We start from the raw sequence: 24,099 nt of genomic DNA, 5'->3' as shown, positions 1-24,099 counted from the left end.
AACGAAAGAAAGAACAAAGAAAGAAAAAAGAAGGAAAGGGGGACAGAATGAAAGAAAAAGAAAGAATGAATGGAGGGCAGAAAGAAAGAAAAGAATGAAAGAAAGAAGGAAAGATGGACTGAATGAAAGAAAAAAGGAAAAAGAAAGAAAGAAGGAAAGGGAAAGAAGGAATGAATGAAGGAATGAAAAAAGAAAGAAGGAAAGAGGGAAAGAAAAGAAAGAAGGGGCAGAAAGAAAGAAAGAATAGAGGGCAGAAAGAAAGCAGGAAGGAAAGAAAGAAAGAAAAAAGAATGAAGGAATGAAAAAAGAAAGAAAAAAAGGAAAAAAGTGAGGAAATTTGGAAAGATGAGACTGATTTTAACTGACAGAAAATTCGACCTCTTGTCGCCGATTTCCTGCAAGATCAGTCTCTCTGTATTAGACATCTTAAATACAGTATATATATAGTTGCTGCATGTTAACACTCATATTTTGGTAATAAAGTGTAACTGAAGGGTCACACAATGAGAAAGAGGCACAGAGCATACAAAAATCTGATGTGTTCTGATCTCTAGAAAAGTTTAATGATTAATGAATTTGTAGTTTAAAGACTTTTGGTGAAAGATTAATTCAGTTGTGGCTGTAAAACTTAATGAGATTACAAGAAAATATCTAATCCAAGTGCAGAGAAACAACCGTTTATGATGCGAGTGCTCAACGACAACAAATGCTAAAAGACGGAAGGTCTTTAGGATTACTTCCTTCTTTAGTCTGTTGTGTGAGTGTGGATCTTTTGTCTCCATGTTTATACCAACCACATAATACAGAACGAATTAACAAATGATTAAATTTATAAACAGCATAAAATACATTTATTCTTAATTTATTTATACTGCAAGTATGATTATTATATCTCATACTGTTGCTTGAAAACAAAGGCTTAATGCTTAGAAAAATGAGAACGAAACCAAAAGCTTTAAATTTGTCATTAAATCTTTATTATTTTCTTTAAAAGAAGTGTGCAGAGTGAAAAATACCTCCCCATTTTTTCTAATAAAGAAAATTTTGATTAATTATGGCACCTAATGAAGACCCCTGCCGAAAAACTCAGGAATTCCAACCAGTTAAAGGGATAGTTCACCCAAAAATTAAATTTCTCTCATCATTCTCTCAGATGTGTATGACTTTCTTTCTTCTGCAGAACACAAATGAAGATTTTTTAGAAGGGTATTTTAACTCTGTTGGTCCTTTCAATGGAAGTGAATGGAGACCAGAACTTTGAAGCTCCAAAAAGCACATTAAGGCAGCATAAAAGTAATACATACGACTCCAGTGGTTTATTCCATGTCTTCAGAAGAAATATGATAGGTGTGGGTGAGAAACAGATCAAAATTCAAGTCCTTTTTTACTATGAATTGTGAATCACCAAAAACAAAAGAAGAATATGAAGGTGGAGATTTAAAGTATAAAAAGGACTTAAGTATTGATGTTTCTCGCCCACACATATCATATAGCTTCTGAACACATGGATTTAACCACTGGAGTCTTATGATTACTTTTATGCTGCCTTTATGTCCTTTTTGGAGTTTCAAAGTTCTGGCCACCATTCACGTGCACTGAAAGGCCAACAGAGTTGAGATACTCTTCTAAAAGTCTTCATTTGTGTTCTGCAGAAGAAAGAAAGTCATACACATCTGGGATGACATGAGGGTGAGTAAATGATGAGAGAATTTTCATTTTTGGGTGAACTACTCCTTTAACGTCTGTCTTTACAACAGGGCCCAAAATACCATTTATGAAGCAAATATCTGAACTAATTAACAAACAATGACAACAACAACAAAAAACACTTCTAACTTTAAATGATACAAAGTGAAAATGTAATTAACTGCCATAGAAACTCTGTAATGTCATTAGAGCAGCAAAATCTGTATAAAAAAAAAAGAAAAAAACAAAAGATATAGAAATACTTTAATGCATTATTAGTAGCATAGCAAAAATTTATTAATTATAACATGTTAGAGTCAAGTGGATAACTCAAATATGCTTTGACACGAATAATTTGTTGGCATAAATGTCTACAAACGAAATGTAAAACAAGAAATATGAAGAAAACAAAGAGCTTTAAAGAGAAAATAAAGCAAATAAAATCATGAATGAGGAGCTCGGAACATTCCAGATAACAAAAAACCAACTTTAAGACTGAAGTGCTTCGGTTAAAGAGCTCAGATAGTGATATAAAACTCTGCTATGCGCTTATCAAATGCCAAGTGCATCAATAGAACCATAGAAACAACATTTTAAATCCATGGAAGAAACCACAGATTGTGATGGATACATTTCTATCAGCATATGTGTGTGAATGAGTGTAGAGCGCTCTCTAGTGTAAACCATTGACATTGCTGCATGAGTATACATTCTAAGTGCACCATTTCCACTCACTGGTGTGAAAAATTAATTGAAAGCTCCTTTCCTTGAACGGTTTAATAAAAAAAGCAATTTCCGTTGCAAATAGACTAGGAAGACAACCCGACACCCGACCAATAAAGATTTATCGTAAGAAAATAAAGGTGAAGATTACACTGAAAATATACACAGTTGTTTATTCGAGCAACAGGACAGATGATGTCCCTTTGTAGCACGATTTCTCTCGGTTTATAGGCGAGAGGTTAAGAGTATAGAAAAAGACTCAGTCATCTGTGAGTGTGTTTGCGTGTGCGGTCTCCGCTTCACGCGATAGCTTTTGCCTCTGGCAAAAATGCCTCCCAGTATTTCATCAACTAGAGGGGAGAAAGAAAGAGAAATGTGAGTTATTATTAAACTCGTGGACACAATTTAGCAATAAAACACTCGTGTTTGATGTACCTGTTGTTGTGAGTGCAGAAGTGACTCCAGGTATTTGACGATTTGTCTCTTAAAATCCCGAGCTTTCTCTTTCTGTTAGCCAAAAAAAAAAAAACAAGGTACATAAATAAAAAAAGATTTCGAAAATTTTACCAAACAATTTGGGATAATTAGCTTCAGAAAAGGTGACTTTAGCTGAAAGGTGAGTTGTTTGCATGTATATATATATATATATATATATATATATATATATATATATATATATATATATATGTGTGTGAGTGTGTGTGTGTGTGTGTGTGTGTGTGTGTGTACAGTTGAAGTCAGAAGTTTACATACACCTTAACCAAATACATTTAAACTCAGTTTACACAATTCCTGACATTTAATCGTATAAAACATTCCCTGTCTTAGGTCAGTTAGGATCACTACTTTATTTTAAGAATGTGAAATGTCAGAATAATAGTAGAGAGAATTATTTATTTCAGCTTTGATTTATTTAATCACATTCCCAGTGGGTCAGAAGTTTACATGCACTTTGTTAGTATTTGGTAGCATTGCCTTTAAATTGTTTAACTTGGGTCAAACATTTTGGGCAGCCTTCCACAAGCTTCTCACAATAAGTTGCTGGAATTTTGGCCCATTTCTCCAGACAGAACTGGTGTAACTGAGTCAGGTTTGTAGGTCTCCTTGCTCGTACACACTTTTTCAGTTCTGCCCACAAATTTTCTATCATATTTTTTTTTTTCTCCCCTTTTCGGCATGCCCAATTCCCAGTGCGTTCTAAGTCCTCGTGGTGGCGTAGTGACTCACATCAATCCGGGTGGTGGAGGACGAATCACAGTTGCCTCCACATCTGAGACCATAAATCCATGCATCTTATCACGTCGCTTGTTGAGTGCATTACCGCGGAGAATAGCGTGAAGCCTCCACATGCACATGTCTCCGCAGTAACGCGCTCAGCAAGCCACGTGATAAGATGCACGGACTGATGGTTTCAGATGTGAAGATGCATCCACGCGCAACTCATCACGCGCCCCACCGCGAGAGAGAACCACATTATAGCGACCACGAGGAGGTTACCCATGTGACTCTACCCTCCCTAGCAACCGGGCCATTTTGGTTGCTAAGGGGACCTGGCTGGAGTCACTCAGCACATCCTGGATTCAAACTTTCGACTCCAGGGGTGGTAGTCAGCATCAATACAATTTTCTATCAGATTGAGGTCAGGGCTTTGTGATGACCACTTCAATACCTTGACTTTGTTGTCCTTAAGCCATTTTGCCACAACTTTGGAGGTATGCTTGGGGTCATTGTCCATTTGGAAGACCCATTTGAGACCGAGCTTTAACTCCCTGGCTGATGTCTTGAGATGTTGCTTCAATACATCCACATAATTTTCCTTCCTCATGATGCCATCTATTTTGTGAAGTGCACCAGTCCCTCCTGCAGCAAAGCACCCCCACAACATGATGTTGCCACCACCATGCTTCACGGTTGGGATGGTGTTCTTCAGCTTGCAAGCCTCACCCTTTTTCCTCCAAACATAACGATGGTCATTATGGCCAAACAGTTCAATTTCTGTTTCATCAGACCAGAGGACATTTCTCCAAAAAGTAAGATATTTGTCCCCATGTGCACTTGCAAACTGTAGTCTGGCTTTTTTATGGTGGTTTTGGAGCAGTGGCTTCTTCCTTGCTGAGCAGCCTTTCAGGTTATGTCGATATAGGACTTGTTTTTACTGTGGATATAGATACTTGTCTACCTGTTTCCTCCAGCATCTTGACAAGGACTTTTGCGGTTGTTCTGGGATTGATTTGCCCTTTCCCACCAAATTATGTTCATCTCTAGGAGACAGAATGTGTCTCCTTCCTGAGCGGTATGATGGCTGTGTGGTCCCATGGTGTTTATATTTGCGTACTATTGTTTGTACAGATGAACGTGGTACCTTCAGGCATTTGGAAATTGCTCCTAAGGATGAAACAGACTTGTGGAGTTCCACAATTCAGAGGTCTTGGCTGATTTCTTTTTATTTTCCCATGATGTCAAGCAAAGAGGCATTGAGTTTGAAGGTAGGCCTTAAAATACATCCACAGGTACACCTTCAGTTGACTCCAGTTAGCCAATTAGCCTATCAGAAGCTAATTGGCTAATTACCTAAAGGCATGACATAATTTTCTGGAATTTTCCAAGCTGCTTAAAGGCACAGTTAACTTAGTGTATGTAAACTTCTGACCCACTGGAATTGTGATATAGTCAATTAAAAGTGAAACAATCTGTCTGTAAACAATTGTTGAAAAAATTACTTGTGTCATGCACAAAGTAGATGTACTAAACAGCTTGCCAAAAGTGTATGCAAACTTCTGACTTCAACTGTATGTATGTATGTATGATATATATATATATATATATATATATATATATATATATATATATATATATATACACACACACACACACACACACACACACACTGTATATATGGAAAACAATTCCCTGATATTTCCAGGTCTTGCAGGAACCCTGTATAAAGATACTGAATGACTGAATTAAGATTCAAGATTGTGTTGAAATCACAAACAAATGGAAATTTTAAGAAAATGCATAATAATGTCTTACATCAAAACGGATGACATCTTTCTGTACGGTGGCTGAGATTCTTTCAAAGTCTCTCTCGTACTGCGTGACCTTTGCTTCCCACTGCAGGACAGGAACATAAGACTGTAGTTTAAACATCTTAACACATGGATGAGCTCAGACATAAAGTCTACGTAGGTTACAGATGTAACAGCAGAGTCTATAAAACTAGGGATGTACCAAAATTTCAGCCGCCGTATAATGCTGTTTTCGGCCAAAAGAGGAAAAAAGCCGAAAATCTTGGCTGAAAATTTGAACAGAAAATGTTACTTTAAAACCAAGTAACAAAGACACTGACATGAAGGAAAAACAGTGTTTTATGTGAAAGATGTAAACGGCAGCTGGTGTTTGAAGATCTGTTGACAGTAACAAGGTCATTCAGACAACTGAGACGCGCACCTTTGTGCAGTATATGTGTGTGTCCACGCGAATGAGCGCAACAGCACAAAAACACTTTATGGAGTTTATGGAAGCATACATTTCAAATGCAAATGCACATTTTGGTAATATTTGCATTTCCTAGTTGCCCATTAAAGGGATAGTTCACCCAAAAATGATAATTCTCTCATAATTTACTCTGCCCTCATGCCATCCCAGATGTGTATGACTTTCTTTATTCTGCAGAACACAAATGAAGATTTTTAGAAAAATATCACAGTTCTGTAGGTCCATTCAATAAATGCGAATGGTGACCGAACCTTTGAAGCTCCAAAAAGCACAAAGTCAGCATAAAAATAATCCATACAACTCAAAGTGTAACTCCTTTTTCATTGTACATCTTGCCATTGTAGTCTCTAGGCACAATCATAATTTCAAGCTTGATTAAACTTCCTATTGATTGATGTATGCGCAGAATGCAAGATGGCTCTATAAGAAGTGTAATCGAGCTTGAAAACATGATCGCCAAGGAGACTGCTGTCAAGGCTTCAAGAGAAAAAAGTAATCCAAAACTGATTGGATTTCTTCAGAAGACATCGGTTAAAACAAGGGAGTCATATAGATTGCTTTTATGCTGTTGTTATGTGCTTTTTGGAGCTTCAAAGTTCTGGTCACCATTCACTTGCATTGAATGAATCTACAGAGCTGAGATATTCTTCTAAAAATATTCATTTTTGTTCTGCAGAAGAAAGAAAGTCATACACATCTGGGATGGCATGAGGGTGAGAAAATTATGAATTTTAATTTTTGGGGGAACTATTCCTTTAAAGTCTGCATTCCAAGAAGTGACGACGTGATCACTCTCTTCATTATTATTAGCGCATTAATAAAGAGTGTTTTTTCATGTTTTGTGCAGTGTCTGTTTAGTATGAGCCACCAACACAGCAGTCAATATCTCCATCTACAGTTCAAGATGAGCCGCGCTCAACATAAGTGGTGTTAATCATGAGTCCAATTCAACCTGCTCGGCATCCGCCACTCGCGGTCTCGCGCATATGAGCAAATTCGTGATTTTTATCTGACACTGGATAGACAAACCCAGTTAATATTTCCCCACTCACAACAATATTGACAACATGGATGAGGGATAGATACAAGGAAAACTATTAGAATAGGAAGATCTGCATTTGTCATTTGTTGTGCATTCATAAGTACTTTGTTAGCACTTTGTAGGGTAAAGATTTGCTTATATTAGGCAAAAGTGCGCAATATTTTAATATATAACTTATATTTATAACTTATTCAAGCCTAAATGTTATGGTGAAATATTATTAAAGGGGTCATGACATGAGGAATCAAATTTCCCTTGATCTTTTGACATATAAGAGTTTATTGTACTATAAAAACATACTGTAAGTTTCAGAACTCAAAACTTCCTCCTCACAGCAAAAAGAGCATATGTTTAAACCAAGCTGCCAAAACAACTCCTTCTCTACTTCCTCCACAACACATCAATGCCTACTTATCCTTATTACTTCCGTAGCCCTGCCCAGTAGCGGTGAGCAGTGAGATGGCAAGGAGGGAGCAGAGAGCCAATCATAACAGTGGGCGTTTACTGTCGAGTCTTAAAGGAGAAGCAGCACTAAAACCGAGTGTTTCCGACAGAGAGTCAGAATGAGGTGGAAAATAATCATGTTATATATTATTCCAAACAAGTGTATAAAAAACCTAAATAAATAAATAATGAATTTTTATCGGCCCAGTGTGTCCAGAATTTTTGGTTTCTGCCAAGAATTGTAATATTGGTGCACCACTACATTAAACACTGACTACCAAACAAACACGTTTGTTTGAAGAAAATGTGCACGTTACGTCTGCGATCTCATCCTTGGCCTGCTGGAGTTTGTCAGGTTTGTTGGCCCACAGGAGTTTGGCTTCGGCTTCTCTTTTCTTCTGAAGCGTATTCTGAGCGTCTTGCCAGCGCTGCCATGATTTCATTCTCTGGTCAAAACACCCCTGATACACACAAACACACATTGTGGCGTTTAATTAAAAGATCATGTTGACATTCATGTTGACTTTAAACATTACAACACACATTATGAACTTTAAAATGACTGTAGTTGTTCATTCTATCATCTACTGCAATATGCATTTCCACGTGCGTGCCCGTACCCTGACGGCTCCCAGCAGTCGTATGTAATCTGCGAGCAGCTCTGAGAAGGTAAAGAAGTCGTTTGCTGCCTGTTCCTGATGTAGCTGCTCGATTCGATCCTCCACCTCGGCCAGCTGAGACAGAGCTCGTGACAGCGCCGTGTTGTCCTCTGAACTGCCCAACATCGCCATGCTCTTCGCAAACACTGCCGTGCTCCCTGACAACTCTGAAAAATTGAGATAAAGCGAGTTTACCCCTTCAGCCGAGTTCACCCAAATTATAATAGCATGTTGTGCTTTTTTGGGGTTGTGTTCGGTTGTGTGTGAGATACCCAGAGTTCAGTGTGTGTTTATCCTTCTAACCTTTCCTGTGGCTGACCAGTGACTCCACCATCACATGAAGCTTCCTCATCTGCTGTTCTTCATTCTCAACATCTTGGATCTTCTCATCAAACCACTGCAGAACACACAAACATGCACTTATATATTCCGTTCATTCTATTAGGGATGTGCACAAGTAATCGATTAATCGAGTACTCGTTCAGCTTTACATACTCAACTAGAAAAACACTACTCGAATATTGCAATTTGATTTTCCTTTATACCTTTGCCTGCCATGAGGCAACAATGAAACTGTTTCTCTCATCTAAATCTTGCAGTTATAATTCAATGCATTGGTTGGCGCTGTGGATGCATGATGTTGTAAAAGGAATAGTTCACCCAAAAAGAAAATTGTCATTATTTAGTGGAACTGTATCGCTTCAGAAGACTTGGAATATATGTTTCTATGTGTAAGTGCAAAAAGTGTCTTTGATTAGCCACTGGCTGGTACATGTTCAGATTTCACACTGAGTGATTGTGTGGTATAGAGGTGCAGTTTTCAGCAGCAAGATCCTTTCACTGTGTGTTGCAACAGTAAAAGTTTGGTTTGACTCTTTCCGTGTAATGTGTGTCCAAAGACGAGATCCACGCGACCCATTTGTCACTGAATAATGTCTCTTTTAATATGCATTCTGTTCTTTACAGTCAACTGTTGATCAAAATCATGCTTTGCACGTAAAAGGTAAAGCCATTCGAGTCTCTCTCATTAATATGCGCTCATTTACAGATGCTCTTTACAGAATAGCCGGTATTCTTAAAGAGACAGTACCGGTTTTTAACACGTTTCAACAAATCAATGTAAATATTTGTAATTAGTACAAATTGTGCATGTAAACAATAAACATTTAACCTAATGTTATAAAATATATTTATTGATGGAATACATGGATTAGTACATTTTTAAAAAGCTCAAATGTGACCAAAATGATGAAAAACTGATCAAATATAATTTGTAAAATGTATATTTTCACAATGTACCTAGTTAGAAGGTCCCCTGCATAATTAACAGCATTAGTTGGAAGAAAATGTATTTTATATGTAAGCAAAAGGAACATTATTACTTAAAATATACCCACATGAATTGGTATACATTCGAAATCGGTATCGATTAGGAAACGTAATAGAATCAGGAAATCTGTATCAATACCCAGCCCTAGTCTTCTATTGAACTCGTATTAGCCATGCCATGGGTTTCATCTCTTAAAGGGACCATGCCATGTCTTCTTTTAAATGTTCCTTAGAGATTCACTTATAATATTAATAACGCTTTTTTGCACATATATTTGTAAAAAAAAATAATATTTTCCACCCTCAATCTGACCCTCCATCAGAAATGCTCAGTTTTGGTGCTGCTTTCCTTTAAGACTTGACAGTTAACGCCCACTGTTATGATTGGCTCTCTGCTCTTGACTGACCTGCCATCTCACTGCTCACAACTACTGGGCAGAGCAACGAAGTGATAAGGTAAAGTAGGCGTTGATGTGTTGTTGTGGAGGCGGTCAGATGCAAATATGGATGAAGTAGTGAACGAGTCACTTTGGCAGCTTGGTTTCGACAAATGCTCTTTTCGCAGTGAGGAGGACGTTTTCAGTTCTGAAACTTACAGTATGTTTTTATACTAAAATGACCTCATGTGTCAAAATATCAAGGATATTTGATTCCTCATGACATGACCCCTTTAAATGTATGGTACTTTTGTGTGTATTTTTTTTTCATTCCTTGCTAACGGCATATTACACACTAAAATATTTACGGGTAATTGCTCTTATCCCATCATTGACAAAAAGTACACAAGAATAATATGTTTTTTTGTGAATTTTCATTGCAAAACAACACAAATGGCATTGCGATTTTTGAGAAGAGTCGCTGCAAATTCAGTCATTTTGGGCCTCAATAATCAAGAAAAAGTGCTGCAAAATCTTGGTGGGACTGACTTTGTGTATGTCTTTCACTCACCACGTCTTGTTCATTCATCTTGATGGTCATCTTACTGACAGCATCTGTAGCTTTATTAATCATTTTAAGGAAGCCAGCTCCACTCAGTGTTTGGGTGCTCACCGCACGAGGTAACTAAAAGAGAGAGAAGAATAAGAAGTTTCAAATCTTCTCCATTAAAACAGACAGACAATTAAAGCAGAGACAGACAGACGTCTCACCTCCTCTTTCTCCAAGAACTCTCTCACATCAGGGTCCTGCAATAGAGACGGGTGACTCACAACTCTCTGCAGATACCTGAAAGACACACACATAAAATACTCAATCACTCTCACACAAGCATATTACAAATACTGACACCAGCACAATTTGAATGAGTAATAATAAAATCATTATATTAGTGTAACATTTACAACTCATCCTAAAAAGATATAAGCATCAAGCAATTTTTCTGTGCTCAAAAATCCCAGCCAATCAGAACATATTTGATGTTAAATACACTGTGGGCGGAGTCACCCAGTGCAACAACAAAGACAGATACCAAGTAAATGGTTAGGACACAGTGCCAAACCTCTCTAGCGCGGCTCTCCTCCTCTCCACAAACTCTGCCGAAGACGGATCCTCTTTCCCGACTTTCAGTTTAGTCATACCTGACAAAAACCACACATATATTTATAATCAGACCCTTGATAATAGTCATGCAGCACATCAAATAATAACACTGTCCTAAAATTGCCACTACCCAGAATGCTCTTTTCTGGCGGTGGAGGTACGATATATCCGTTCTGCGCGTGTTTCTCTGAGAGCTTTTCGTACAATCCAAGGAAATCACTAAAACGCCTGCGTACTGTAAACGTCTTGCTCCGGAACATTGGCAATGATGTCTGACAAAGAGAATGAGAAAAGAGTAAGACTATTAGCATTAATGCAATTTCACTATATGACTCGCAAGATTAAACTGTGTATGCACCACTTGTGTGAAGAGTCACCTGTGTTGAAACTTTATAGGCCATATATGCATTCATACCATCACCTGTGAGGAACAGAGAGAGAGAATCAACCTGTATGAATAAGGAAAAACGTATTCATCCCAAAACAACAAAGCCACAACAAACAACACTTTGTATGTGCCGGTAGCCTTAAAGTTTTAGATTTGGACTGGTTACTCAAAAGTTGCAGGTTCAGTCTCAAGTTGACTATATCCTTTAAATAATCCTGCTGCTACTGTGCCTTTAAGACTTCCATATGTAAATGACCTCTGTTATGACTGGCTAACCTCTTTGCATGCGAAATGAGCAAAAATACCCTCGCTATTTACTCAATGCTAAATAGTTGTTAATATGGAAGTCACATGTTGCTCACGGTTGTGATGTTAATAAGTGGTCAACCAATGTGTGTTTTTCAATGGCCGATACATTATATGGAGAGCAGAATGGCAGATGCCTGATATAAATGCAGTTAAACAATGCAATTTAACAACAGCAAATCAGATGTACACAATTTCTAAAGTGAAACAAACACTAATTTATGCAATATTTACTTATATTTTCATAAACATAAAAGGAAAAAAAAAAAAACTTCAAAACAAAGTGTTGCCCTTACATTGACAAATCTGTTGGTAGATTTTGGAGTGAAAAAAAATGGAAAGATAGCACTATAAATCGGCCAAGCGAACACTGTTATCAGCAGATGCCGATAATCGCAAAATGGACAAATATCGTACGATTAATATATTGGTTCATCACAGATGTTAATAACATGATGTTTTCGGAATGAGCCGTTTTTGTTGCTTCGTTCTGATTGAACTGGGGAGAGTTCTGAATTGTGAATGTTAAAGTATGTCCACAGTGTACTGAACAAGACAAATCCTGTTATCAATGATATTATTGCCCCTTAAAGCAAAGAATAAAATAACAATACTGCTACCAGATGAAATGAACCTGCATTTTCTGTAATTAGATCAGAGGTATAACTGCTTGCCTACTAAATCATATAAACAAAAACCTTCTCTATTAGAGATTTTGCCGACACCGATAACTAAGATGGCAGAAAAGGCTGATAACCGATTAATCGGCTGATGGTTTTTTTAAATGGGTTTATAGAATGTTTCCAACAATTGTTTACAGACAGATTGTTTCACTTTTAATTGACTATAATCACAATTCCAGTGGGTCAAAAGTTTACTTACACAAAGTTAACTGTGCCTTTAAGCAGCTTGGAAATTTCCAGAAAATAATGTCAAGCCTTTAGACAATTAGCTTATGACAGGAGGTGTACTGAATTGGAGGTGTACCTGTGGATGTATTTTAAAGCCTACCTTCAAACTCAGTGCCTCTTTGCTTGACATCATGTAAAAATCAAAAGAAATCAGCCAAGACCTCAGAAAAAAAAATAAATTGTGGACCTCCACAAGTCTGGTTCATACTTGGGAGCAATTTCCAAACTCCTGAAGGTACCACGCTCATCTGTACAAACAATAGTATGCAAGTATAAACTCCACGGGACCACACAGCCATCATACCACTCAGAAAGGAGACACATTCTGTCTCCTAGAGATGAATGTAGTTTGGTGCGAAAAGTGCAAATCAATTCCAGAACAACCAGGTAGCAGGTAGACAAGTATCTATATCCACAGTAAAACGTGTCCTATATCGAAATAACCTGAAAGGCTGCTCAGCAAGGAAGAAGCCACTGCTCCAAAACCACCATAAAAAAGCCAGACTACAGTTTGCAAGTGCACATGGGGACAAAGATCTTACTTTCTGGAGAAATGTCCTCTGGTCTGATGAAAGAAAAATTGAACTGTTTGGCCATAATGACCATTGTTATGTTTGGAGGAAAAAGGGTGAGGCTTGCAAGCTGAAGAACACCATACCAAATGTCAGTGTTGGGGAAGCTACTTTGAAACTGTAGTTTGACAAGCTACTCATAATTTTAAGTAGTTAAGCTACAGTTAAGATACTCTTTTGAAAAAGTAGTTAACTACACTACAAGTTACTATCAAAAAGTAGCTAGCTACATTGAAGCTACTTAATGAGGCAATATTTTCTTTTTAATGTTACTATCAAAACAATAATATTAACAACAACATTTACACTAATAACATTTATTAATGTATGAATTAAATACATTTAAAGTGTTTAATTAAATATATTAAATGTATTTAATACATTTAATGAATAGTAACATTAATACAGTTAATAATGGCCATAAAATAAAATACAACAGTATAAAATAAAAACAAAAAAGATGCCATTAAAAAATCTTTTTTATACTATACTTCACACTTTTCAGTCCTGCTGTGGCCAGGTGTAGCCTACTTCCCTAAAGATCAAATTTATATTACAAACTCTCCTTGGGCGGGCATTTTTTGCTCTTGTCACATAATATTTAGTGTGGATAATGTGAATAAAGATCTGAAATAAGACTCAGGGCTTGTTTCTCCCCTCACCTGGGTTCACGCTCATTGTATTTTCTGACTTTTTTTGCCATTGACATGCAAGTGCCAGCTTTACAGGTCACATACAGAGGTTGCTCTACAAATATTTGTTCACTTTGTTCAGGTCCAAAAAAAGTGGACGGATGGTCATCCTAGATTGTTGCATAATAATACATGCCATAAATTATTTCTTTTACCAATCATTTTATTTATTTTACATGAAAATAATAGTTAATTAAATGCTAAGAAATGGAGAAATCAAATAGTTCTGCATGACAGTAATTATTATAATAATATATACTGTATATTTATAAATATTATAATAATAATTCACTCGCTGCTCCCAATAACGCACAGATGATGAGAAGCGAAATAAACATATTTAGAACAAAAACAAAATCCCTCAAAAGGCAATAATAACTTTTTGAATTCTTTTATTTAAAATAGTAAAGGTAAATATGCTGTTGTGTGAACTATTAAGAACAAAGTGTCTGAAACATTCTTTCTTACACAGAAGAATAAAAATAATTTTCAGATTTACCTGCCCCTGTACGTCTTGTAAAGGTAAACAAATTGTGGTTGCTCTTTACATAACCATCAGACAATCTCTTCTTATCCAAGTGAGCTGTAATAAGCTCTCAGTAGATGGTGGTATTTCACTATTTTTGTTTGTGATCTGCCATTACAAAAGAAGAAAATGATGCTGCCTGATTCTGATCAGCAGACAGAAATATGCTGCCAGATCGTCTGACGTTTTGGCGGTAAAAGTTTGGCTTCTACACAATAAGGAAGGCTATTAGTTATAATCTGACCAACATGATGTAGCGTTTGGTCACGCTACACCGCTACTTGCTGGAAAAAGTAGTTTGCTACTGGAAAAGCTACTCTGTTTTAAAAGCAGCTGAGCTACTATCAAGCTACTGTCCCCAACACTGCCAGCCGTGAAGCATGGGGGTGGCAGCACCATGTTGTGGGGGTGCTTTGCTGCAGGAGGGACTGGTGCACTTCACAAAATAGATGGCATCATAAGGAAGGAAAATTATGTGGATATATTGCAGCAACATCTCAAGATATCAGCCAGGAAGTTAAAGCTCGGTCGCAAATGGGTCTTCCAAATGGACAATGACCCCAAGCATGCCTCCAAAGTTGTGGCAAAATGGCTTAAGGACAACAAAGTCAAGGTATTGGAGTGGCCATCACAAAGCCCTGACCTCAATCCGATAGAAAATTTGTGGGCAGAACTGAAAAAGCGTGTGCGAGCAAGGAGGCCTACAAACCTGACTCAGTTACACCAGTTCTGTCTGGAGAAATGGGCCAAAATTCCAGCAACTTATTGTGAGAAGCTTGTGGAAGGCTGCCCAAAACGTCTGACCCAAGTTAAACAATTTAAAGGCAATGCTACCAAATACTAACAAAGTGTATGTAAACTTCTGACCCACTGGGAATGTGATGAAAGAAAGAAAAGCTGAAATAAATAATTCTCTCTACTATTATTCTGACATTTCACATTCTTAAAATAAAGTAGTGATCCTAACTGACCTAAGACAGGGAATGTTTTATACGATTAAATGTCAGGAATTGTGGAAAACTGAGTTTAAATGTATTTGGCTAAGATGTATGTAAACTTCTGACTTCAACTGTGTGTGTGTGTGTGTGTACACACACACACACACATATATAGACTCAGTGAGCACTTTATTAGGTACACCTACTTATTCATGTGATTATCTAATCAGCCAATCATGTGGCAGCAGTGCAGTGCATAAAATCAGAATAGTATCTCAGAATGCACAACACGTCGAACCTTGAGGCGGATGGGCTACAACAGCAGAAGACCAAGTCGGGTTCCATTTCTGTCAGTTTGAACCAGTCTGGCAATTCTCTGTTGACCTCTCTAATCAACAAGGAGTTTCCATCCACAGAACTGCCGCTCACTGGATGCTTTTTGTTTCTGGCACCATTCAGAGTAAATTTTAGAGACTGTTGTGCGTGAAAATCCCAGGAGATCAACAATTACATAAATAATCAAACCAGCCCATCTGGCACCAACAATCATGTCAAAATCAATGAGATCACATTTTTTTCCCCATTCTGATGGTTGACCTGTATCTGCATAATTTTATGCATTGCACTGCTGCCACACGATTATCTGATTAGATAACCGCATGAATACGTAGGTGTACCTAATAAAGTGGTCGGTGAGTGTATATACACAGAGGAAAAAAAAAAAACTACCGGCAACTATCAGCACAGATTTTTACAAATAACTGATAGTTCCAAAATACAACTACCAGCATCAGTAAAATCGATATATTGGTCTACCTTTATTCTCTATAACAAATAAATAGTGGCATTATATATCCACAGTGTCCTATATATAACCAAAAATAGACTAAGTGTGATCACACTGAAAAACTGTGCTGTTTTTACATTACAGTAAAACCCACACCTTTAAAGAGGGAAGCACAGGAAATGAAAAAGAGCTGGCACAGGGGAAAAAGAGGAAGTTGTGATTATATGGCAACATTCCAGTTGACCGTATCTGTGACCAAGTTCTTTATTTAGAACAATTTCACCTCATGAGATAATCGCGGTTTCCCGTTTTCTGCAAAGTAAGCTCACCACTGGCTTTAAACCATTAGTCAGATACAACATTTTATGAGTACAGCAAAATTTTGAAAAAGCTGAAACAACACAAAAGTAGAGGACAGGACACCATAGGGGATGGTCTTACCGACTTTCTCTGGATTTGTGATAGAAATGTTCAAATCAAACTTGTCTTCACTCTCCTCTTCCTCCATCTTTATGGAGTGCGAAGAAAGGATACAGGAAAAAAGAGAAAGGAAGAGAGAGTGAGATATACTTCTGGGATTTATACATATTACAGTTTCATTTTCTGTTAATGCATGATTTTCTGTAAAGCTGCTTTGAAACAATGTGTGTTGTGAAAAGCACTATACAAATAAAAATGACGATGCATATGAAGGAGGTTTTAGCTTTTCTAAATGGATGGGAATCAGAAGGTTTTACGCGACTACTTTAACAATAACAATCTTTTTGAGTGATTCAGTATGTAAGCGATTTGTTAGACTGATTCAAATAACTTATAATATCTAGACAGTCATTTTGACTGATTCATTAAAAAAAAAAAATATTTATAGACCTCTGTAGCAGGTCCTCATGGGGGCGCTATTTCGCAAGAAAAGTCTGAAACGTTAAAGTCACCATATACATAGGCCAGGCATATAAAGTATTGTTTGAAAGCTTAGAATCTGATCTTTTCAGAGAATGCCATCACTTTTCCATTTATGTTACACAAAATAATGCCTGAAAACATCTGTGTCGCAAATTAGCACCCCTAAGAGGTAATGGGGTAGAAATATTTATATGAATACAAAAGTCTTTCACATGGCACTTAAATGGACAAATCATATATCAAATGAAAGCTCTCCTCTCAGGAATGTGACTGTACAGTTTGATTTGTTGCCCTTATTCCACAGTTCGAAAGATTTAAAAAAGAATCACAAAATGAAATATGATTTCTGTAAGTCATCAAATACATACGTCTCTTTTATGCACTGATCTTTGCTGCTGTAAAAACAAAATATGAACAAAATATGCCATCCAGCAGGAAAAGCATGCTAAACAAATCATCATAAAAATGTGTTTTCGACTATACATGATAAAATGTTAAATACTGTCGCAAAGATGAGGATCTCAGCTTTCTAATGACATCTTGATTGAGCTTGTAGTCCACTCAGAGGCCGAAATATTCAATGAAACAATGAGGGTGGTGCATAAACTGAAAATGAGACAATGTCTATAGACGAGCACATCTGTGAGGGCTAAAATGCGTTATAGTGCCACCTACATTTCATGTATATGTATATTGTATGTACAGTGTATATTGTGATGGAATATGATAGAGAAAAAAAAAACATGTCAAGTGCTTGCTGCCACCTAGTGGAATGAAATAAGTCTTTTCAAAGTGAGAGTGAACGGAACCAGAAAAACATGCTTACAAAGTTGGGACAAAAAAAAAAAAAAATTTCTGTTTATCATAAGATTATAAACGCATACAATATTATTTATGAATAATTTGTCTTTTTTGTATTTGGGGGGCTTTTCTGAAAAAAGACCAGTTTTTGCAATTAGTCCACAGTGTGTGTGAATAAAGTACTTTTAAATTTGAGTGTGAAAAATTGCAGGCAGCAGCTCAAAAATATATCAGAGTTGAAAAGTTAAGCAATTCTTTTAGTACTGTTGAGTGATTTAGTGAACGAGTGAGTTGTTAAGACAAATTAAAATAACTCAAGACTGATTCATGACTCATGAGTCCATTTTTTCAGATTAATTAAAAAGAAAAGTATTGGCTCATAACAGTTGTCCGAAGATTTGTTCAATGTAAAACGTGGTCACGAATCGGACCACACTGGTTGCGATGGATGTCTGCTGTCACGTGCAACCAGCAAGGACAACACAATACAAAGTTGTCAGTTTATTATTTTTGTATTCAGACTAAAAGCTCCAAAATCAGGAAACTTTCACCAAATTTCAATATGGTGCTCCATCCACATCGACAGAAGAATGCAGATTTTTAAGAACTGTTAATGGAACAGAACATCATAAAACTAATTCGGTTACAGTATATTTAAAAAATAAAACTGATTCTCGATTCCCAACCATACTTATCTCAGATGAGTTTAGCTTGTGTTTTACCTCCTCCAGGGTTTTGGCTGGAGGTTTACTGGAGCTGCTGCTGGCCACAGAGGCATCAGAAGTCGATACTGACGGCTTCATGACATCTTTCTTCTTACGGTCATTACAAGGACTGTCCAGCGACAACTCCACTGTAGCTTCTGAGCAGAGAAAGAGAGAGCACTTTGAGACATTTTTGCTCTATATAGTTGATTCAAGAAAGCCAGCTTGCTCAATTATAAAGTCATGCATTCAAGAAACCTCTTCTGTGAGCACTTCACCCATAAACATATATAAAGGCAAATGGTTTACTCTTGAAATTCAGTTTTGGAGTACTTCTAATATTGTTGGCTCCTGTACGATAATTTACTTACGCTTCAGCTCATATGTAAATCGCTTAGGATAAAAGAGCTTGGTAAATGATTAAATGTACTGCCTTTAAACTAGACTTTACAGTGCAATACACACACAGAGACTCAAGGTAGAGACACACACATCATGCAAAATACATTCCATCAGCAACATATGTTCGGTCACAGGGCAAAGGTCACTGAGGAATTCCTTTTCCCTTTCCTGAGTCAATGCTGAGAAAGCAAATTCATCATCCAACTCTCTGAGAAACGATGGGTGCCAGTAAAAAATGTCAACGGCAGTAAAACCTTTTCGCTGTGCACAAAAAAAGGCCTTTTGGTTTGCTAAAGTCTTTATTTGCATAATATCCACACTAAACAGTATCCAAGATTAGCAATAGTGCATGCTAAATCACAAGGCCTGGGTATACTTCGTTTTTCTGCCTTCCGGATTCCGCGAGCGAATATGAACGCGTACCACATATGCACACTACGACTGCATGGTCATACTTTTTTAGTACAGTCAACGGCAGGTGCTTGCGCCGATGATGCGCACAAACGAGGACTTTCCACGTGTCGAGGAAATCCACACCGCACGTGGACAGCCGCGCTCACTGTGCTGATTCCAAAATTTGCGTCACACATACTGTGCACGGAGCGATCAGCAACGTGGACAACCGAAGTATACTTTGGACTTTAGTATGTTGAATGCGGCATGTCAAAGATGTCATAATGACGTACATTTCATATGAATTTTCAAAGTATGCATCCATGCATGCATATCCGTGTAAATTATCCATAATCTGTTGCACAATGAATGAAAAAGAATTTGGTCAATTATTTTAACCATTTCGAGATTCAGTACTGACCAATAACCATGCAGATTAACAGAAGTGTAAAAAGTGTTGTGCATGCCCAGTTTCCTTTCAGTGAATTGTATATATCTATTGGTATCAAACTTTTTCCTGAATGCAGAAGTGTTCCATGATTCACCTGTTTTAAATATCCAGTCTTCAGTGTTTTCTCTCTAATAAGCGTTAATTCTTAGCAGGTAATGTGATGTTAAAAGTATTACATTTGGAAAAAGTTGTCAAAAAGCATGTAGTTCTATAGTTCCGATACATCAAAAAGTCGAGATAACCGTTTTTTTTTTTTTTACGGTGCCTCACCTGAGTGTGTAGGTGACATGAAGCGATGGGCCGAGGTGTATTGATATCATTAACACTAATAATCATTAATCATTAACTTTGAGTTGTTATGACAGCCAGCAACTGAACAAGTTGAGCCTGAAATTCAGTTTTACACCAAATAAAACTTAAATGGTTGTTGTTCTCTGTCTGGATCACTCATTTTGGTAGTTTTTACATTGCATCTCGAGACCAGAAACGGAAAACAGGCAATTAGAATCATAATAGTGCAGCCTAATGGTTGCTCGGGAAAACTCTACATGTACAAATAAAACAGAACGCAAGTGCCTCAAGACATGCTTTTAAAAGCTGAGATTGTTTTTAACATTCAAAAATGTAAAAACAGCACACAAGAATGGAAAAACACATTCAGTGTGGACAGCAGTGAAATTTAGCTAGATGCTAATGTTCACATGCAAATGCAAAGAGTATGCAACAAAGGGATCATGGTATCAAGAGCAGCATGTCCCAATGCTGCTCAAAAGTATGTCTTTAACCAATGAAGTTGATACTTGCACAGCAGAAGTTTGCAAATGGGCATGCAGCCTAAAGGGCAAAACATACTCTGTGGAAGTAAGTAACTGCAGACGCTTTCAGCTAAGCAAACTCAATTTTGTGCTTTGTTGCATTCCAAAATGTGTCAGACTGTAATTCATAACGCAAGTATGCGTTGAATTCTCAACATTGCCTCAAGGGGCACTATAGCAGACATTAGTGTGAACTGTCCACTTCTACTGTGAATTTTCTCTTACAAACCGACTGTGTGGCGAAGTGACAGTTTGAAAAAAATACTGCTGAGCAAGTGAGTTAAAGTTAATATATTAATAACAACTTACCAGAATAATAACACATCCAGTTTAATGGTACAGACTTTTGTGGGTAACTCTATCGCCCCCTTGAGTACTGAAATTTGTTACCACCACAGTAGCGCAAGAACGTACGTTCAGCATGTCCAAACGGACCACGCATTGGAAATGCGTTGGCCAAGCGCTTAAATCTGCATACGCAAACTTGCGTAAAGTCTCACTCTTGTGATCAAGTATTACTGGTGAAATGTGTCATACCTGTGAAGAGATCCTGCTCTTTGGAGTGAATCCCATTAGCCCTGGAGTTGGCGCTGGTGGCAGGTTTGGCAACAGGCGCCATTACGGCTTCTTCTGCGAACAGATCCATGGGGGCATCTTTAGTTTGAGGCTTGATCTTTGATTCTGATTTCACCTCTGTGAAAATGTCGACCGGTGGCCCGCTGAGCGTCGAGGGGTGGGGCTTCTTCAATCCGGCTTTTAGAGGCTCTTGAAAAATATCTTCATCGTCATCATCACCAAACAACTCAGAGCTCGCTGCTTTCTTGGCAGAAGTTCTGCTACTTTTGCTGCCGTCTTTTGGAGGTTCTTCAAAAATATCCTTCTTACGATCCGTAATGTCATTTCTGTGGCCAGGTTTGCCTGGTTCACTGATGACATCAGATTTTGGTGGTTCTACGGTGCTGCTAGTCAGTGATTCGTTCAAGAGATCTGGCACTGGATTTTTGATGTCAGGTGAACTAATTACGTCGGTTTCATCATCCAGTGGATCACTGAACATGTCGATGGCCTCGTCACTACCAGGAGAAGATATCTTGGCGTCAACGCTCTTCTGGGGTTCAGAATTAGTGTCGCTCAGAGGATCGTTCAAGATATCTTCTGATGGGTCGTTGAAGATGTCTTTAGGAGGTCCGGTTATGTCCACCGGTGATGGAGAATCCATTTCAGAGATTGACTAGGAACAGCAGAGAAACGTTTATGTGGCCAATGTCATAAATTTACAATAAACACAAATATTGTTAGCTGAAACATGATTATTACACGGATGTTTTCGAAAAACTCAATTCTGATTGGTCAGTCGCTGCATTCTTCTATGGTACAGTGTTTGTACAATGATGGCTAAACTATATTTGACTGTTGTCATGGCAACCAGTCAACTAATTCCCAGCACTCTGCAGTTTCTTCCTTCTCACTTAAAATAATTTGAACTCATTGCAATATTTAATGTCCATTTATTTATTTTTCTGCTAGTAGCCATGTGATAAGCGTGGATTTAGTATCGATACCGAAGTACCAGGGCTGGTACGTACCAAAGCCAAAATTTTGGTATCGGAGCAACCCTAGTTTGGAATTCACTTTTACATTGAGGGGCAATATTTACCCCCTTGATCTGATTTCAGGGGCATTTTTTTTTTTACCTTTATGAAGGCATATTTTTTCTAACCATTTAAAACATGTGTCTCATGCGTTTATATCAAATAGCTACTTCAATCTCATCAATTCATTAATACAAATTCTGAAGACTGAGAATTTATTATCTCTTATCCTAAGAAATAAATTAACACTAATTCATAGGCCTATTTTATGCCATTATATTCATATTATGGCACTAGAACTATAAACAAATATTAAGAACTATGCCCCCACTTTTTTAAATTTTGGTGGCATTTTTGCCCAAAGCACTGCCAAGTTTTTGGGTGAACTACACCTTTTAAGTGCCTTGCTCAAGGGCACAATGGTTAGGGCCGGCATGTGGATCACCCCTTGTAGGGTTCGTACCTTCAACATTTCAGTTACCAGCTTGGATATTTAACTACTATGTCACAGCACCCCATCATGGTTATTATAAACTCTGTGCAACTTACAGTATACATCAAAACATTTTTTGGAGAATAGCAACTCCAAATTCTTGGGAGTTACAAAAACTTGCAAAGGAAAAGCTAATGAAATGTTGACATCAGAACTTTGATCTGAAAACAATGAAATTATTACACAGAGTAAATATTGACTGTTGGACCAGGCCATTTATTTGAAACAGACATCTGCCTTCCTAATGATCATACAACAGTCTGGATTTCTTCCAAGGACTGCATGCATACTACATACTAAAGACATTTCCAGTTATTCCTAGATGCCTTGATCCTTTATAATGATCATCTGAACTCACAGCTCCTTTATTACACAGGAGCTAAACTCTCACATACACACTAATGGTCTAACTTCAGTCTTTTTGGAAAACTGGGTCGCATTCCTTATGATATTTACTCAAACTACGTCAACAAGAGTCCTCTAAAAACTTAATCATATCACATCAAGCAGGCCTGGGATCTGTTTAACCCTGCAGAGGGTCAGATCTGTAGTCCTGCTGATAATAAGACCTCTAATAAAACAGAAAGCGAATATGATCGCACAAGATCTCAAGATCTGCAGTTTAGGAAGAGAAACATGCTGATCGGAGTCTGTCAGGGAAGTGAAACTGATATCTTCGCTTCTCTTCCTGTGTGTACGGAGCATTTCTTTGATTAGGGTTATAAACGCGTTTAAATGTGTCACTCACCGTGCCCGTGAACGCATCCGCGCCCTCGTCACTGTCCTCCAGCAGCTCGGGCTCCTCTGAGTCCGGGAAGGGAGGAGGACTGCGTTCCGAGCTAGCCGCCATCTTTAGCTCCACAAACACACGGAAAAACTTTACTACAGAACGGCAGTGAGAGAGAGAGAGAGAGAGAGAGAGAGAGAGAGAAGAAATTGAGAGAGCGACATTGGGATGGAAGGGAGTGAGAGAGAGAGAGACGTGAGAAACAGCGATCCCTGTTGGTCAACCCGCGAACTTACATCTCGCAATACTAAAACGACGTAGCGTTCACGGTTAAGCGGAAGCGCTTAAATACTTGTGACAAATATAATAATAATAATAATGCTGTTAATGCAAATATGCTTGTAAAATCGTGTTGTATTTAAATTAATAGTTTTTGTGTGTGTGGGTGTGCGAAGAGATTTTATAAGATAACCCCGCCCATTAAAGGCGCATGTCTTCGTGTGACTCCATGAAGCAGAGCTAGTTTTTTATTTATTTATTTATTTTAATACATTTGGAGCTCAGTTGTTTTAGGCATTTAAATTTTTTTTTTGGTCAGATTTAATTTTAAATTAAAATAAAGAACTGTGATTAAACTCGACCTGTAATGCGCTTCAGGAAGTGCGAGTGGAGGGGCGGGCTTTGTGCTAACGTCACTTAAAAAACACGCCCATTATTGTTAAATATTTCTTTATTTTTATTTATATTTTAGTTATTTTTCATGAATAAACATACAATT

General features: G+C 37.6%; 1 protein-coding gene across 1 annotated transcript; it reads right to left on the bottom strand.

The window, feature by feature from the left end:
- Nucleotides 1–954: 954 nt before the first annotated feature.
- On the bottom strand, nucleotides 955–23,509 carry snx1a (sorting nexin 1a). Its single transcript, XM_051692230.1, has 15 exons — nucleotides 23,343–23,509; nucleotides 21,047–21,740; nucleotides 18,467–18,606; nucleotides 16,482–16,548; nucleotides 11,298–11,341; nucleotides 11,051–11,192; nucleotides 10,880–10,958; nucleotides 10,530–10,605; nucleotides 10,330–10,443; nucleotides 8,356–8,449; nucleotides 8,014–8,219; nucleotides 7,711–7,854; nucleotides 5,443–5,523; nucleotides 2,845–2,916; nucleotides 955–2,759 (listed from the first exon to the last, which is right to left on the bottom strand). Exons 1-15 carry the CDS (start codon nucleotides 23,442–23,444, stop codon nucleotides 2,709–2,711), a joined length of 2,106 nt encoding a protein of 701 aa, XP_051548190.1. The 5' UTR covers nucleotides 23,445–23,509; the 3' UTR covers nucleotides 955–2,708.
- Nucleotides 23,510–24,099: the final 590 nt, after the last annotated feature.

The sequence above is a fragment of the Myxocyprinus asiaticus genome, chromosome 48 (assembly GCF_019703515.2).
Source record: "Myxocyprinus asiaticus isolate MX2 ecotype Aquarium Trade chromosome 48, UBuf_Myxa_2, whole genome shotgun sequence".
NCBI classification, from domain to species: Eukaryota; Metazoa; Chordata; class Actinopteri; order Cypriniformes; family Catostomidae; genus Myxocyprinus; species Myxocyprinus asiaticus.
The sequence above is the reverse complement of the archived record's forward strand: the minus strand, read 5'-3'. Positions and strand labels throughout refer to the sequence as shown.

Coding starts and splice junctions, on each gene's coding strand:
- snx1a (XM_051692230.1), bottom strand. CDS start 23,444: ATGGCGGCTAGCTCGGAACGCAGTCCTCCTCCCTTCCCGGACTCAGAG. Junction 21,741..23,342: donor CGGATGCGTTCACGGGCACG/GTGAGTGACACA, acceptor TGCTGTTCCTAG/TCAATCTCTGAAATGGATTC. Junction 10,444..10,529: donor AGTTCTTGGAGAAAGAGGAG/GTGAGACGTCTG, acceptor TCTCTCTTTTAG/TTACCTCGTGCGGTGAGCAC.